At 39.0% G+C, this 14525-nt stretch overlaps 2 protein-coding genes across 2 annotated transcripts; both read right to left on the bottom strand.

Annotated features, from left to right (window-relative positions):
* Positions 1–266: 266 nt before the first annotated feature.
* LOC131642117 (uncharacterized) lies at positions 267–1874 on the bottom strand. The gene has a single exon (XM_058912404.1). It carries the CDS (start codon positions 1872–1874, stop codon positions 267–269), a length of 1608 nt encoding a protein of 535 aa, XP_058768387.1.
* Positions 1875–11161: 9287 nt separating this feature from the next.
* On the bottom strand, positions 11162–13598 carry LOC131642116 (uncharacterized). Its single transcript, XM_058912403.1, has 4 exons — positions 13030–13598; positions 12367–12926; positions 11280–12109; positions 11162–11233 (listed from the first exon to the last, which is right to left on the bottom strand). The coding sequence occupies exons 1-4, from the start codon at positions 13596–13598 to the stop codon at positions 11162–11164; spliced, it is 2031 nt and encodes a 676-aa protein (XP_058768386.1).
* Between the last annotated feature and the right edge of the window lie 927 nt (positions 13599–14525).

The following is a 14525-nucleotide window of genomic DNA, read 5'->3' as shown; positions in this document are numbered from 1 at the left end:
GATACAATTTCTTTATTCACATTATTTCTAAATATTGATATTTTAACAAGAGAATTAAAACATTGCAATCTATTAAAGAATATATCAATAGTCTAAAGTTGCTACATATTTTAAAGTTGTTATAATAGTGCTTAGATTTCTCATATAAATTTTCATTATACTATTCTTTTCTTTTTTTTTTGGAAAGAATTATATATGTATTAAATATCCAAAAACAGTTGATACAAACCGATCGCACGGATCCAGGTTACCTAGCAACAAATAAACTAGATTATGCTAAGACTATAGATATCAATATGATCACCTATTTTTCTATGCATAGAGCCTCTTGTCACAATATTGTTCTTAATTCTATTCTCTATAGTTCCAGTCGTATTGTGACCAAATGTAATATCATTCCGGTTTCGCCAAACCTCATAGACCGTTTCCGTCGTCGCTATCTTCAGGAGCTGGCTTTTCCACCCTTTCTTTTTTGTCTTATCACTTATCCATTCTTTCTCTCTGCTCCAGTATTCCGGTGTCCTGTTATACCCCAGCCAAGTTAAAACATTACTCCAGACAAAGCCTGTGGTAGTGCATTCAAAGAAAATGTGGTCAAGGGTTTCCACTTGTTTACACCAACAACATTCACCATTTGTGTTAACTCCAAACCTCGCAATCCTATCCTTAGTCGCGAGCCTATTCAGGAGCGCCATCCATAGTGTGAACCGTGCCCGAGGCCGTGCATAGTTATAGTATATCAAGTGTTTCCAGGTTACATCAAGTTGAGGTCCTCGGAGTTCCCGATACATGCGCGCTGTAGTATACTTCTGGCTCTGTACAGCTAAGGGCCAGTATGCTGTTTGTTGGACTCTCTCTCTGCATTGCATAATTTTTCTCAATATCCAGGAACAATTCGCCTTCACTTGCCATTCCATTACCTGCTGCCCTTTGATATAGTAGTGATCCATCCATTTTATCCATAGCTTATCCTCTTTAGCTTGAAGATTCCAAAGCAATTTGCTAATGGTTGCCAAATTCCATTCAAGTAAAGAAGTAACATTCTGTCCTCCAGCAGCCTTGGTGTAACAAACTTTGTCCCAAGCGATAGGTGATTTCCTGCTTATGATATCAGTCCCAGCCCAAAGAAATGTTCTACAGATTGCCTCGATGTTGTGGAGAACTTTTTTCGGGATCAGAAAGACTTGCATCCAGTAATTTGTAGTGGTAAATAACACGCTTTTAATTAATTGTAATCTACCTGCATAACTCAGCAGCTTCGCAGCCCAGTGCCGAATTCGACTCACGATCTTATCAATTAATGGTTCATACTGATAAATCGCAAGTTTCCTACTCGCCAGCGGGACACCCAAGTATTTGAACGGGAGCTTCCCTACAGAAAACTTGGTTGTCACTAGTATCTGTTGCTGGATTGTGTCTGGGACTCCACCAAAGTAGACATTACATTTGGTCGGGTTTGCATATAAACCAGTAGCCTCAGAAAACCTATGAAATTCCTCCATCATACTCTGAACAGATGCATTATCTCCACGTGCAAACATAATCAAATCATCTGCAAAGCATATATTCGTAATTCGCATTTTTCCACATTTGGGGTGATACTTGAATTCAGGCTGATTATGCAGTTTTGTCAAGCTTCGATGCAAGTATTCCATTACAATCACAAACAGTAGTGGAGATATAGGGTCGCCTTGTCGAATTCCCCGCTTAGCTTTCAAAATCCTGCTTGTTTGCCCATTTATCATATACCTATAAGAAACTGTGCTCACACATAGCATAATCCATCTAATGAATTGAGGAGGGAAATTCATTTCACTCGGTATATCTTCAAGCACTCTCCACTTGACCGTATCATACGCTTTTTGCACGTCCATTTGGATTGCACATCTGGGTGATATATGTTTCCTGTTGTAGCCACGTGAAGGATAGAAAAACACTTAGAAAGGGGGGGTTTGAATAAGTGTAGCTTTAAAAACTTGACAGATAAAAATAAAATGCACAGTTATTTTTATCCTGGTTCGTTGTTAACTAAACTACTCCAGTCCACCCCCGCAGAGATGATTTACCTCAACTGAGGATTTAATCCACTAATCGCACGGATTACAATGGTTTTCCACTTAGTCAGCAACTAAGTCTTCCAGAGTCTTCTGATCACACACTGATCACTCCAGGAACAACTGCTTAGATACCCTCTAAGACTTTTCTAGAGTATACTGATCCACACGATCACTCTAGTTACAACTGCTTAATTCACTCCTAAGACTTTCCTAGAGTATTCTGATCAACACGATCACTCTAGTTCCTTACAACTTAATGTAATTCTAAGAGTATTACAAATGCTTCTTAAAAGCGATAATCACAACTGTGATATTTCTCTTAACGTTTAAGCTTAATCTCACTAATATATTACAACAGCAATGTAGTGAGCTTTGATGAAGATGAAGATTCTGAGTTTTGATTTGAACAGAGTTTCAGCAAGTTAATGTGCGTTGTCTACGTTCAGGATTGTTAAAAACCTTAACCTTGCTTCTCATCAGAACTTCATATTTATAGGCGTTGGAGAAGATGACCGTTGAATGCATTTAATGCTTTGCGTGTTCCGTACAGCATCGCATTTAATGTTATACGCTTTTGTCAACTACCTCGAGCCTTGTTCACGCTGTGTCTACTGACGTAGCCTTTAGTAGCTTTTAACGTTCCTTTTGTCAGTCAGCGTAGCCTGCCACTTGTACTTCCTTCTGATCTGATGTTTGTGAATACAACGTTTGAATATCATCAGAGTCAAACAGCTTGGTGCATAGCATCTTCTGATCTTCTGACCTTGAAGTGCTTCTGAGCGTGATACCATCAGAACTTCAGTGCTTCTGTTCTCTTGTTCTTCTGATGCTTCCATAGACCCATGTTCTGATTCTGCTTCGACCATCTTCTGATGTCTTGCCAGACCATGTTCTGATGTTGCATGCTGAACCCTTTGAGACAAAGCTTCTAAGCGCTGAATTATGCGTACTCTTTATATATTTCCTGAAAGGGAAATTGCATTGGATTAGAGTACCATATTATCTTAAGCAAAATTCATATTATTGTTATCATCAAAACTAAGATAATTGATCAGAACAAATCTTGTTCTAACAATCTCCCCCTTTTTGATGATGACAAAAACATATATAAATGATATGAATTTGCGATCAGAAAGAACAGACGGCAAAAGACAAATTACACAGCTATAGCATAAGCATATGAATATGTCTCCCCCTGAGATTAACAATCTCCCCCTGAGATAAATAATCCCCCCCTGAAATAAATACTCGAAGAACTTTAATAAAAGACTTCCCTGATTATTTCGGTAGAGACGATCATATAAGCTTCTGTCTTTAGAGAATTCATAGCTTCTGACTTCTGCTTCCATTGGACAGCTTCAGAACTAGAATTTCTTTAGATCCCTAGAACACTCACAGCTTCTGATTCCTGCTTCCATCTAGGACAGCTTCAGAACTTGAATTTCTTTGATCTTCTGAACATTCACAGCTTCTGATTTCTGCTTCCATTCAGGACAGCTTCAGAACTTGAATTTCTTTGATCTTCTGAACATTCACAGCTTCTGATTTCTGCTTCCATTTAGGACAGCTTCAGAACTTGAGTTTTCTGGATCTTTAGAACATTCGCAGCTTCTGATTTCTGCTTCCCTCGGATAGCTTCAGAGCTTTGAATTTCTACCAACATCACTTCATGCTAGATTTGTATCAGAACATTGTTGAATGTACCAGAGCATCATCTGAGCATCTCTACATCCTGAAATGTTACAGAACAAAAACTAAACGACAAAAGTCAGCATGAACGAGTTAGAACATAGAATATATGTTTGAACACATTATATGTATCAGAGCCATATAGGCTAAAATAATGTATCAGAGCAAATAATGTATCAGAGCCATAACATTATATGTATCAGAGCAAATAGAATTTTGTCAGAACAAATAGACAAATATGGATCAAATTCTATTATCAGTGCTTCTGATTCATTCTTCTTTCTTGCTTCTGATTTCTGAAGCTTGACAGCACTCAGCTTGCTTCAGTTTCCATGGTTTTGCTTCTTGTGTTTGCTTTGAAGATTCTCTTCACTTCTTTATACCTGCAAAACACTTAAACCATATAGAACTTGCAGTTCTTGTTAGTGAATGTGTGGGAGCTTTACCCAGCAACTGATAGATTAATCAAATCAATTATCATTTATCTTTCTCCCCCTTTTTGTCATATCATCAAAAAGCAAAAAAAGATTCAGAGACAAACAAAACGAATCACACGGAGGAAGAAGATGATTTCATTGAAATTCAGACAGCAGATACAGAAGTAGATGAAGATAAGAAAGATCTGATGCACAAAGACAGATGCAACGAAAGGAAAGAAACAACACAGACTCAATCTAAGATGGCCCTAGTCTTGACAAGATCTTGGTCAGCATCTCTTGAACCATATTGTTGTGTCCTTCTTGCCTCACCATGAAAGCACTATACTCAGCATTGATTGAGCTTTGCTCATCCTGTCTCTTCTGAATTACTTCTAGAGTCCTTGCAAGACGAGAAGATTCATCAGAAGAAGCTTCACCGCTTTCAACCACAGGAATGGCATGTTGATCTGCAGCTTCCATAGATAGATCATTTGCAGGGATTTCTTCAACAGGAACAGTTTTAGCAACATGATCTTCAGCATCTGCTTCTTGCATAGAAGCATCTCCATATTCTGCAGCTGGAATTTCCGAGTCTCCATTCTCAAGTGCCTGAAGAATGGCAGCTAGATTCCTGGGAGCAGAAGGACCTTCAACTTCTGGTGGGTCAACAACTTCTGGAATGACCAAGCTTGGGTCTTTCACAGACGGGTTTTCCCTCAGATAGTCAAAGAGAGTCTTGAAGTCTCCTAGCAGAACAGGATATTGAGGAATAAAGATAACAATATCCCTGCATGGATTTGCTTCCATTTCAGCAGCCAATCTTAATTGTTCCATCTCATCCAAGAAGGGCTTCTCTTCCAACAGATGTCTTCCTTTGAGACTAGCAAACCAGAAGTCTTCATAATTCCTCAGAATTCCACGAGGCCGTGGGGCAGCAGCTACACAGGCTTCCTGAAGTTCTAAAAACAGAGCATCTGATTCTCTGCGAAAGATCCTCCAGAAGTTCCGCATAGCAACATCATTCAATCCAGAACTTTCAGCAATTCTGAGAGTATCAAAGGTACTTCTGAGATTCCTCTTTATGTTTTCAAAGACTACACCAATAGGATATACAGGACGGAATTTTATTTGGGTTTTTGAAAAGACAGGGTTGGAAGTGAAGTACGGATGAGGTTCTCTATCCAACCTATAAGAAGATTCTGCTTCAGTATCAGAATCTAACACTACCACTTCAGCATCAGGACGAGGCTTGGAAGTGTAGTTGCAATCACGGAGCAGCTGCTCATGTGATGCAGAGGTTGGAAAAGGAGAATCACAAGGATTGTTTTGAGAGGTGGAAGGAGTATGTTCAAGAGTGGCATTGAGAGAAGGTTGAGATGGAAAGAGAGTTTGAAGGGGTGGTATATCCAGAACAGGATTTATGGTAGGTGGAGAGGAAGGAATGGTTATAGGAGAAGATGGAGGTGTAAGAACATGGACAAAAACAGGTGATTCTGATGTGGCTTTTTCTGGTTCAGGTGTAGGGACAACCTCTATTGGTGCAGCTTCTGAACAAACAGCAGGAACAGAATCTGGTTCAGAAATGCATATACCTTTGGAACTTCTCAGAAAAGCTTTGGCCACATCCTCAGTCTTCTTCTGCTTCTTACTCTTCGGCTCTTCAAAGATCTTTGTTTTGCCGCTAGTGATTTCTTTCCTTCTGACATATGCCAGAACTTCTGGTTGATTCTCAGCCTCTTGAGAGATATTTTCTTCATCAGATTCTTGAAGAATCATCTTTCTTTTTCCGATTTTCTTCTTCTCAACAACTTCAACAATCTCAGCGTTGTTGTTAGACTTCTTCTTCTTTTTCTCAGCTTCCTTCTTTTTCTTCTCAAAATCAGCAGAGACAGCCTTAGCAACCTTTGCAATGACTTCTTCTGGGACCATTTCTTTATTGGTGGTAGCAGCAGGATGATCAAACTTTCTTTTGGTCCTTTCTTCCTTCTTACGATTCACTTTAATAGGAGCACCTTTGTCTTGATCTTTAAGACTCTTATCCTCTTTTTGTGACTTCAGATACTTAGTTCTGACTTCAGGTACCTCACTATTGAAGAAGGTTTCAAAGTCAGCCAGTACTGGTTTTCTTCTGATTCTTGTTCCAGCTAGAGGTTTAGGAACTTTGAGGATAGTGTCAATAGTTTTCATCTTCTTCAAAGAAAAAGCATTCAGACAGGCTCCAGAGGTGACAGCAAGGTTTTTGATAATACCTTCAGACTCCAGACTCTCAACAATCTTGGAATGCACCAGAAGGTTTGTAATAATTCTACCAAAAGGAATGATTGTTCCACCATTTTCTTTTCTGAAAGCGTTTCTGGAATCCTTTACTGCTTTCCACATATGGTTGAAGATAATGTAAATCGCATCAACCTTCTTCTGAGTGGCAATGCAATACAGAATATACCTTTGATCATTATTGATGAAATCCGGGGCATGTGTTGATTTCCTATGGTAGAAACACCCAAGAAGGATCTTTGTCCAGATTCTGTAGACATCTTTCAAATCCTTGACGTATTTTGTTTTCTTGACATTTAGATAGAGAGTGGATAGAACATCTCCCAAATCTGCCCTTTGATCAAACTCATAAACCCCTTCAGGGTTTTTCAGATCAAACATCATTCTTAGGATGTTTTCAGTAATAACAACAAACTTTCCATGGACGAAAGAAAGTATAGATTTTGGAGCAACCACAGCATGTGCCCAGAACTCCTTGACAAGATCCGGATAAACTGGACCAACGAACTCAGCAAACAACGAGGTCCATCCTTGAAAGATGATGTCGTCTTTAAGGTGAAATTGGTTTTCTTCAATGTTGTCAAAGTCAACCATGAGTTCACACAGAACTTCCAATTCATCTTTAGGAATGGAGCATGCAACAACAGGAGTGAGTTGCAAAGTTTCTTCTTGGAGATGATGAGGAACAGATGACTCAGCATTTTGGGATGAGAAGGCAGCCATGGATGCAGAATGAACAAAAACGAACAAGAAGAACGGACTGGGTTTTCGATTAGGGTTTTTAGAAAACGGCTAAGAACTTTTCAAACGAGAGAATGCAAGGAGAGAGAGAGACAAGGGAGCGAAAAAGATGTAAGGTATGATTTGAAAAGAATATATAGAGACGGATTTGAAAAGGAAAATAATAAGAAATATAAATTGAACAGTTCCAGAATCAAAGGAAATCAATTTTATTAAATGATGAGTGACGTGAGGAGAGAGAACGTGGTAAATGAAATGATTTAAAACAGTTACCTAGGTCGGCGTCTTTTCAACTGCACGCTTTGTATAAACCGTACAGACACGTGTTCTCCATCAGATACCAGATGACAGTTGTAAATTTCAGAATAGACTTTACGCCTTCAGATTCTGATCACTGCTTCTGATCTGATCAACTTTCTCTTCTGGAAACACTCCTTCTGAAGTGTGCTGATATAAATCTGAATGATCTTCTGATCCATTACTTTTGATATACACAGCTTCTGGAGGTTCACTTCTTTGTTCTGCAGCTTCTGATAAGACAAAACTGTATCTGCAGAAATTCTTAAGCGCTTTGTTTCATTAGAACCAAGTTTATCATCAAACCAGACATTTATTGATTAGTCCACAATCAATGTTTCAATATTGTCTATTCTGTAGCATTTAGATCATTCAGAATAATCAAGAAAGAAACATCAGTGCTTTAGAGATAAACAAAACAGATGGTTCCAGGACTAATAAACTTCTTTTCTGATTTCCTACGAACATAGTTTCTTCAACAGATTTAAGAACCAGAACTTGGAAGACAATCTTTCTTCCCTTCAAGTGTTGAAACCAACTTGAGTCCAGGAGACATGTCATGTTGACTTTTATCTTCTTTGTCGCCAAGAGAATCTGCAACAGAAATAGTCTTTTTCTTTGGTACCCACATTTTCTTGGGTCCTTTCTTGTTAGATTTTCTCAAGTTCTGATTGAACTTGGGTTTAACATTGTAAGCAATAGGAGGAACAGCATGATAATTCTTAATGTGAGTTTCATGATATTTCCTAGGTTGTGTCACATGCTTTTTGGTGTGTGTTATGTGAAAACTTTGAGCATGTGAAGTGTGCCTAATATCATGAGAGTGGCCATACTTGAACTGATCATACAATGGCTTGTATGTGAGTTTCATTTCATCAACAGGTTCAAGTTTGTATGGGGTTTCACCCTCAAAACCAATGCCGACTCTTTTGTTTCCAGACACAGCATATATCATAGAAGCTAGCTGACTTCTGCCAATACTTCTAGATAAGAACTTCCTGAAACTTAAATCATATTCTTTCAGAATATGGTTTAGACTAGGAGTGGATTTTTCTGAATCAGAAGGAGATCCAACATTATTGGATAATTTTAAAAGTTTTTCTTTTAATTCAGAATTCTCCAACTCAAGCTTCTTTGTTTCAAATTCAAATAGCTTTTTCAGCTTTTTGTATTTAAGACTAATCTGAGACTTGAGTTCCAGAAGTTCAGTTAGACCGGAAACTAACTCATCTCTAGTAAGTTCAGAAAATACCTCTTCAGAATCTGATTCTGATGTAGATTCTGATCCGTCATCTTCTGTCGCCATCAGCGCACAGTTGGCCTGCTCATCTTCAGAGTCTGAATCATCTTCTGACTCATCCCAGGTTGCCATAAGACCTTTCTTCTTATGAAGCTTCTTCTTGGGATTTCCCTTCTGAAGATTTGGACATTCATTCTTGAAGTGTCCAGGCTCATTGCATTCATAGCACATGACCTTCTTCTTGTCAAATCTTCTGTCATCAGAAGATTCTCCACGTTCAAATTTCTTTGAACTTCTGAAGCTTCTGAACTTCCTTTGCTTGGTCTTCCAGAGTTGATTTAGCCTTCTGGAGATCAAAGACAGTTCATCTTCTTCTTCAGATTCTGATTCTTCAGGATCTTCTTCTCTAGCCTGAAAAGCGTTAGTGCATTTCTTGATATTTGATTTTAATGCAATAGACTTACCTTTCTTTTGAGGCTCATTTGCGTCCAGCTCTATTTCATGACTCCTCAAGGCACTGATAAGCTCTTCCAGAGAAACTTCATTCAGATTCTTTGCAATCTTGAATGCAGTCACCATAGGACCCCATCTTCTGGGTAAGCTTCTGATGATCTTCTTTACATGATCAGCCTTGGTGTATCCCTTGTCAAGAACTCTCAATCCAGCAGTAAGAGTTTGAAATCTTGAAAACATCTTTTCAATGTCTTCATCATCCTCCATCTTGAAGGCTTCATACTTCTGGATTAAAGCTAGAGCTTTAGTCTCCTTGACTTGAGCATTTCCTTCATGAGTCATTTTCAAGGACTCATATATGTCATAGGCCGTTTCCCTGTTAGATATCTTCTCATACTCAGCATGAGAGATAGCATTCAGCAAAACAGTTCTGCATTTATGATGATTCCTGAAAAGCTTCTTCTGATCATCATTCATTTCTTGCCTTGTCAGCTTTACGCCACTGGCATTTACTGGATGTTTGTAACCATCCATCAGAAGATCCCATAGATCACCATCTAGACCAAGAAAGTAACTTTCCAGTTTATCTTTCCAGTATTCAAAGTTTTCACCATCAAATACCGGCGGTCTAGTATAACCATTGTTACCGTGTATTGCTCAGCAGAGCCAGATGTAGATGCAGGTGTAGGTGTAGACTTTTCACTTTCATCAACCATCTTTTACTAAAGCGTTTTTCTCTTCCTGAATCTTTTCTAAACACGGTTAAGTGCTTGCACCTTAGAACCGGCGCTCTGATGCCAATTGAAGGATAGAAAAACACTTAGAAAGGGGGGGTTTGAATAAGTGTAGCTTTAAAAACTTGACAGATAAAAATAAAATGCACAGTTATTTTTATCCTGGTTCGTTGTTAACTAAACTACTCCAGTCCACCCCCGCAGAGATGATTTACCTCAACTGAGGATTTAATCCACTAATCGCACGGATTACAATGGTTTTCCACTTAGTCAGCAACTAAGTCTTCCAGAGTCTTCTGATCACACACTGATCACTCCAGGAACAACTGCTTAGATACCCTCTAAGACTTTTCTAGAGTATACTGATCCACACGATCACTCTAGTTACAACTGCTTAGTTCACTCCTAAGACTTTCCTAGAGTATTCTGATCAACACGATCACTCTAGTTCCTTACAACTTAATGTAATTCTAAGAGTATTACAAATGCTTCTTAAAAGCGATAATCACAACTGTGATATTTCTCTTAACGTTTAAGCTTAATCTCACTAATATATTACAACAGCAATGTAGTGAGCTTTGATGAAGATGAAGATTCTGAGTTTTGATTTGAACAGAGTTTCAGCAAGTTAATGTGCGTTGTCTACGTTCAGGATTGTTAAAAACCTTAACCTTGCTTCTCATCAGAACTTCATATTTATAGGCGTTGGAGAAGATGACCGTTGAATGCATTTAATGCTTTGCGTGTTCCGTACAGCATCGCATTTAATGTTATACGCTTTTGTCAACTACCTCGAGCCTTGTTCACGCTGTGTCTACTGACGTAGCCTTTAGTAGCTTTTAACGTTCCTTTTGTCAGTCAGCGTAGCCTGCCACTTGTACTTCCTTCTGATCTGATGTTTGTGAATACAACGTTTGAATATCATCAGAGTCAAACAGCTTGGTGCATAGCATCTTCTGATCTTCTGACCTTGAAGTGCTTCTGAGCGTGATACCATCAGAACTTCAGTGCTTCTGTTCTCTTGTTCTTCTGATGCTTCCATAGACCCATGTTCTGATTCTGCTTCGACCATCTTCTGATGTCTTGCCAGACCATGTTCTGATGTTGCATGCTGAACCCTTTGAGACAAAGCTTCTGAGCGCTGAATTATGCGTACTCTTTATATATTTCCTGAAAGGGAAATTGCATTGGATTAGAGTACCATATTATCTTAAGCAAAATTCATATTATTGTTATCATCAAAACTAAGATAATTGATCAGAACAAATCTTGTTCTAACACCACGCAACAACTCTTGGGCAATGATAATATTGTCATGAATGATTTTTCCTGGTATGAACGCAGATTGACTATCATGCACGACTTTATTAATTACCTTCCTCATTCTAGCAGTCAAAATTTTTGAAATAATTTTGTATATGGTGGTGCAGCATGCTATTGGTCTCATTTCTTTCATGGTTTTGGCATCTTTCTTCTTAGGAATCAAAGTGACCAAGGCACAGTTCACTGCTGGGTAGAGTCTCTCATGCTTGAAAAAATCCTGTACAGCTTTTTTCACATCTTCTCCCACCACAGTCCAAGCACCTTTAAAAAATCTGGCTGAGAACCCATCTATTCCAGGGGCCTTGGTATCCCCTATTCCACTCAGTGCCTCCCAAATTTCCTTGTCAGTAACTGGTTGGATTAACATAGCTCTGTCAGGATCCTCCAATTGGGCACCCTGTCTAAGTACAGTAATATCAACATGCCTCATTTTAGGAGCAGTCTTGCCAATCAAATTATCATAGAACCGGATAACTTCATTTTCAATATCACTGTGCTCAGTCAACTTCCTTCCTTGTGCATCTTCTAGGTGGTAGAGTCCAGTTTGTTTGTTTTTTCCTCTAATAGTAGCATGGAAATATGCTGTATTTCCATCTCCATATCGCATCCAATTGATTTTTGCCTTTTGATGCAGAATTTGCTCTTCAGTTTCAGTCGCTTTCAGCAATTTATTAGTCAGTTCCTGCACCTCCTCAATTTTTCCCTCGTTGAATCTGTCTGTACTGAGCTTCTCCTGGGCCTGCTCCAGTCTGAGCCTCAGTTCTTTGATATCATTGACTTGATCCATAACCTGCTTATTCATTTCCCTCATATTGCTTTGGACATTTTTAAGCTTCTTCCACAGTATATGCATGGGCCAACCATATTCCTGTATATTCCATCCTGAGCAGTTTTGTCAATAAAATCACTTCTTTCGCATACACAGTTAAGGAACTTAAACTTGCTCCTCCTTTTGATATTGTTAGTCCTGTATCCCATTCTATGGATATGTAATGGATTATGATCTGATATATGGGCCTATAGGATTTCTATTTCACACTTCGGAAAACAAAGGAACCATTCATTGTTACATAGAGCTCTGTCGATTCTTGAATATATGATATCTTTGGTGTGTTTGTTTGTCCACGTATAATATCTACCAGTTGTGCCATGTTCAAACAATCCAGCAACTTCCATCATATGTTTCAGATCTTTAACTTCACTTGCTTGTACAGGGTGCCCTCCAATTCTATCATTGGGATGAAGAACATTGTTGTAGTCCCCCACAACAAGCCATGGGTCATGAATATTTCCAGCCACCTGTTTGATGTCATCCCACAGCTTTCTTCTCTGCATTAATTGGTTCTGGGCATAGATGACAGTTAGAATATGTACTCTCGACCCCTGCATATCCAATACATCAAAATGGATGTATTGATCAGTTTTTTGGATAGGAATAATCTGCATTGTCCCTTCTTCCCACATGATCCAGATTCTACCATTGCTATGGTCACTATAATTATCAAGCCAGTTCCATTTATTGCCAAATCTTTTCCTGATTTCATCAGCCTTATTCTTCTTAACTCTAGTTTCAAGAAGAGCAGCACAATTTATTTGTAGTCTCTTTAGGTGAGCTCCTATCTCAACGTGTCTTGCTCTTTTATTTAATCCCATTATGTTCCAAGCTAACATGGAATGGTACTGCCTGAGGTACTTGAACCTTCCATTTCAAGAGCCTCAAAAATGTTATCCATAGGAATTTCTGCATTCTGTTTTCCTTTTTTCCTTCATTCCTTGTTGTTTTATTCTTACTTGATGCTAACACAGTCTGCCAGGTTTCAGGACTTGTCTTTGTTTCTGGCTGCAGAGGTATCGGCTCATCTTGCTTGGTAGGTTTCACTATCCAAACTTTTTGTTGGATTGGAGGCTCCTTCTCTTTGCATATATGTCCCACCTTGTCACATTTCTTACAGTATGCTGGTTCCCATTCATATTCCACATCCTGATTAGTTTTGATGCCCTTCGGATCTCTTATGGCTACAGATTTTTTCAGCACTTTAGTCACATCCACCTCAATCAAAACCCTTGCATAGGATACCCTTAATTTCTTGGCCGTGCATTCATCTGTCATGAGCGGCTTTCCTATGGCACTAGCAATTTTACCTAGACTTGTTTCTCCCCAGAAGGCCAATGGCAGGTTAGGAAATATCACCCATATAGGCAATACGCGCAACATATCCTCTTCCAATTTGAACTCGGGTGTCCATTCATGTAGGAACATAGGCTTTCGATAGATCATGTATGGTCCTCTCACCAAAACAGTGTTCTTATCCTCTTTTGATTCGAATCGGATCAGGAAATATCCTTCATTGTTGTAAAAGATCTCTGGCATGGAGGCAAAATTCCACACATTCCCTATGTATTTTTACACGGCATTCATTGAAAGATCCGCCCCTAATACATACATGACTAGTGTGTTTTCCCAGTAAACAAGTTCAGAAGCAATGTCATTGTCACATAGAGTCACTTCTATTTCGCCATCTACAATCGAGGGGGCAGTATATGCAATCTCTATGCCATTAGATGCAAGACGATTACCTCGTATGACATCAACCCACGACTTCAGGGTAGTTGTTGGCTGTTCTCCTTTCCTTGTGTCTTCTTTCTGCTCCTCAGGGATAGGGGTTAGCACTGTTTCCACAGGGGTGCTGATAGGTTTTTCCCCTTTGTTTACTCCACTCGAACTTGCCGCATTCAATCTCTGACTGAAATTTCCCAATCGAGCATTAGACAATGGTGTCACCACTTGTCCCATTGTCGGAGGTGTTGTAGCCACCACTTTTTTTGGCCTGCCACGTCCACGACCCATTTGCCCTAGCAACAATTTAAGGCTCAACGTGTTGAATCTCCCCCAAATTGGTCTGAGACCAATCTAGTACAAGATTCGGTGTTGAACCTGCCGTCGCCAAAGAAGAGATGTAGTTTGTTCTCAGTCGCCGGAAATCTCCCCGGAAATCGCTAGAGATAAACCCTATTATCGTGGAGATTTTACAAGTATAGTGTATGGATGACATTTGTTAGTCCATCTTAAAGGCACACAAAAGTAATCTCATATTTTGATAGAGTCGAGATTCGAATGAACTTTAATCCTTTATATTTTATTTTTGTGTGTTCTCTTTATGTCTTGCCAAATATTTTCGTCATAGATAATTCACATGAATTATATTGGAGGTATTTAATATCTTTGTATTACACAAATGAACTTGGACATAAAATATATAATAGAAAAGCTATCGTCTTTTCCCTCGGGCTTGTACTA

This window comes from Vicia villosa, unplaced genomic scaffold, assembly GCF_029867415.1.
Source record: "Vicia villosa cultivar HV-30 ecotype Madison, WI unplaced genomic scaffold, Vvil1.0 ctg.004505F_1_1, whole genome shotgun sequence".
NCBI classification, from domain to species: Eukaryota; Viridiplantae; Streptophyta; class Magnoliopsida; order Fabales; family Fabaceae; genus Vicia; species Vicia villosa.
The sequence above is the reverse complement of the archived record's forward strand: the minus strand, read 5'-3'. Positions and strand labels throughout refer to the sequence as shown.

Coding starts and splice junctions, on each gene's coding strand:
- LOC131642117 (XM_058912404.1), bottom strand. CDS start 1,874: ATGGACGTGCAAAAAGCGTATGATACGGTCAAGTGGAGAGTGCTTGAA.
- LOC131642116 (XM_058912403.1), bottom strand. CDS start 13,598: ATGCCAGAGATCTTTTACAACAATGAAGGATATTTCCTGATCCGATTC. Junction 12,110..12,366: donor GTTTGAACATGGCACAACTG/GTAGATATTATA, acceptor AAAACTGCTCAG/GATGGAATATACAGGAATAT. Junction 11,234..11,279: donor TGACTGCTAGAATGAGGAAG/GTAATTAATAAA, acceptor CGTTCATACCAG/GAAAAATCATTCATGACAAT.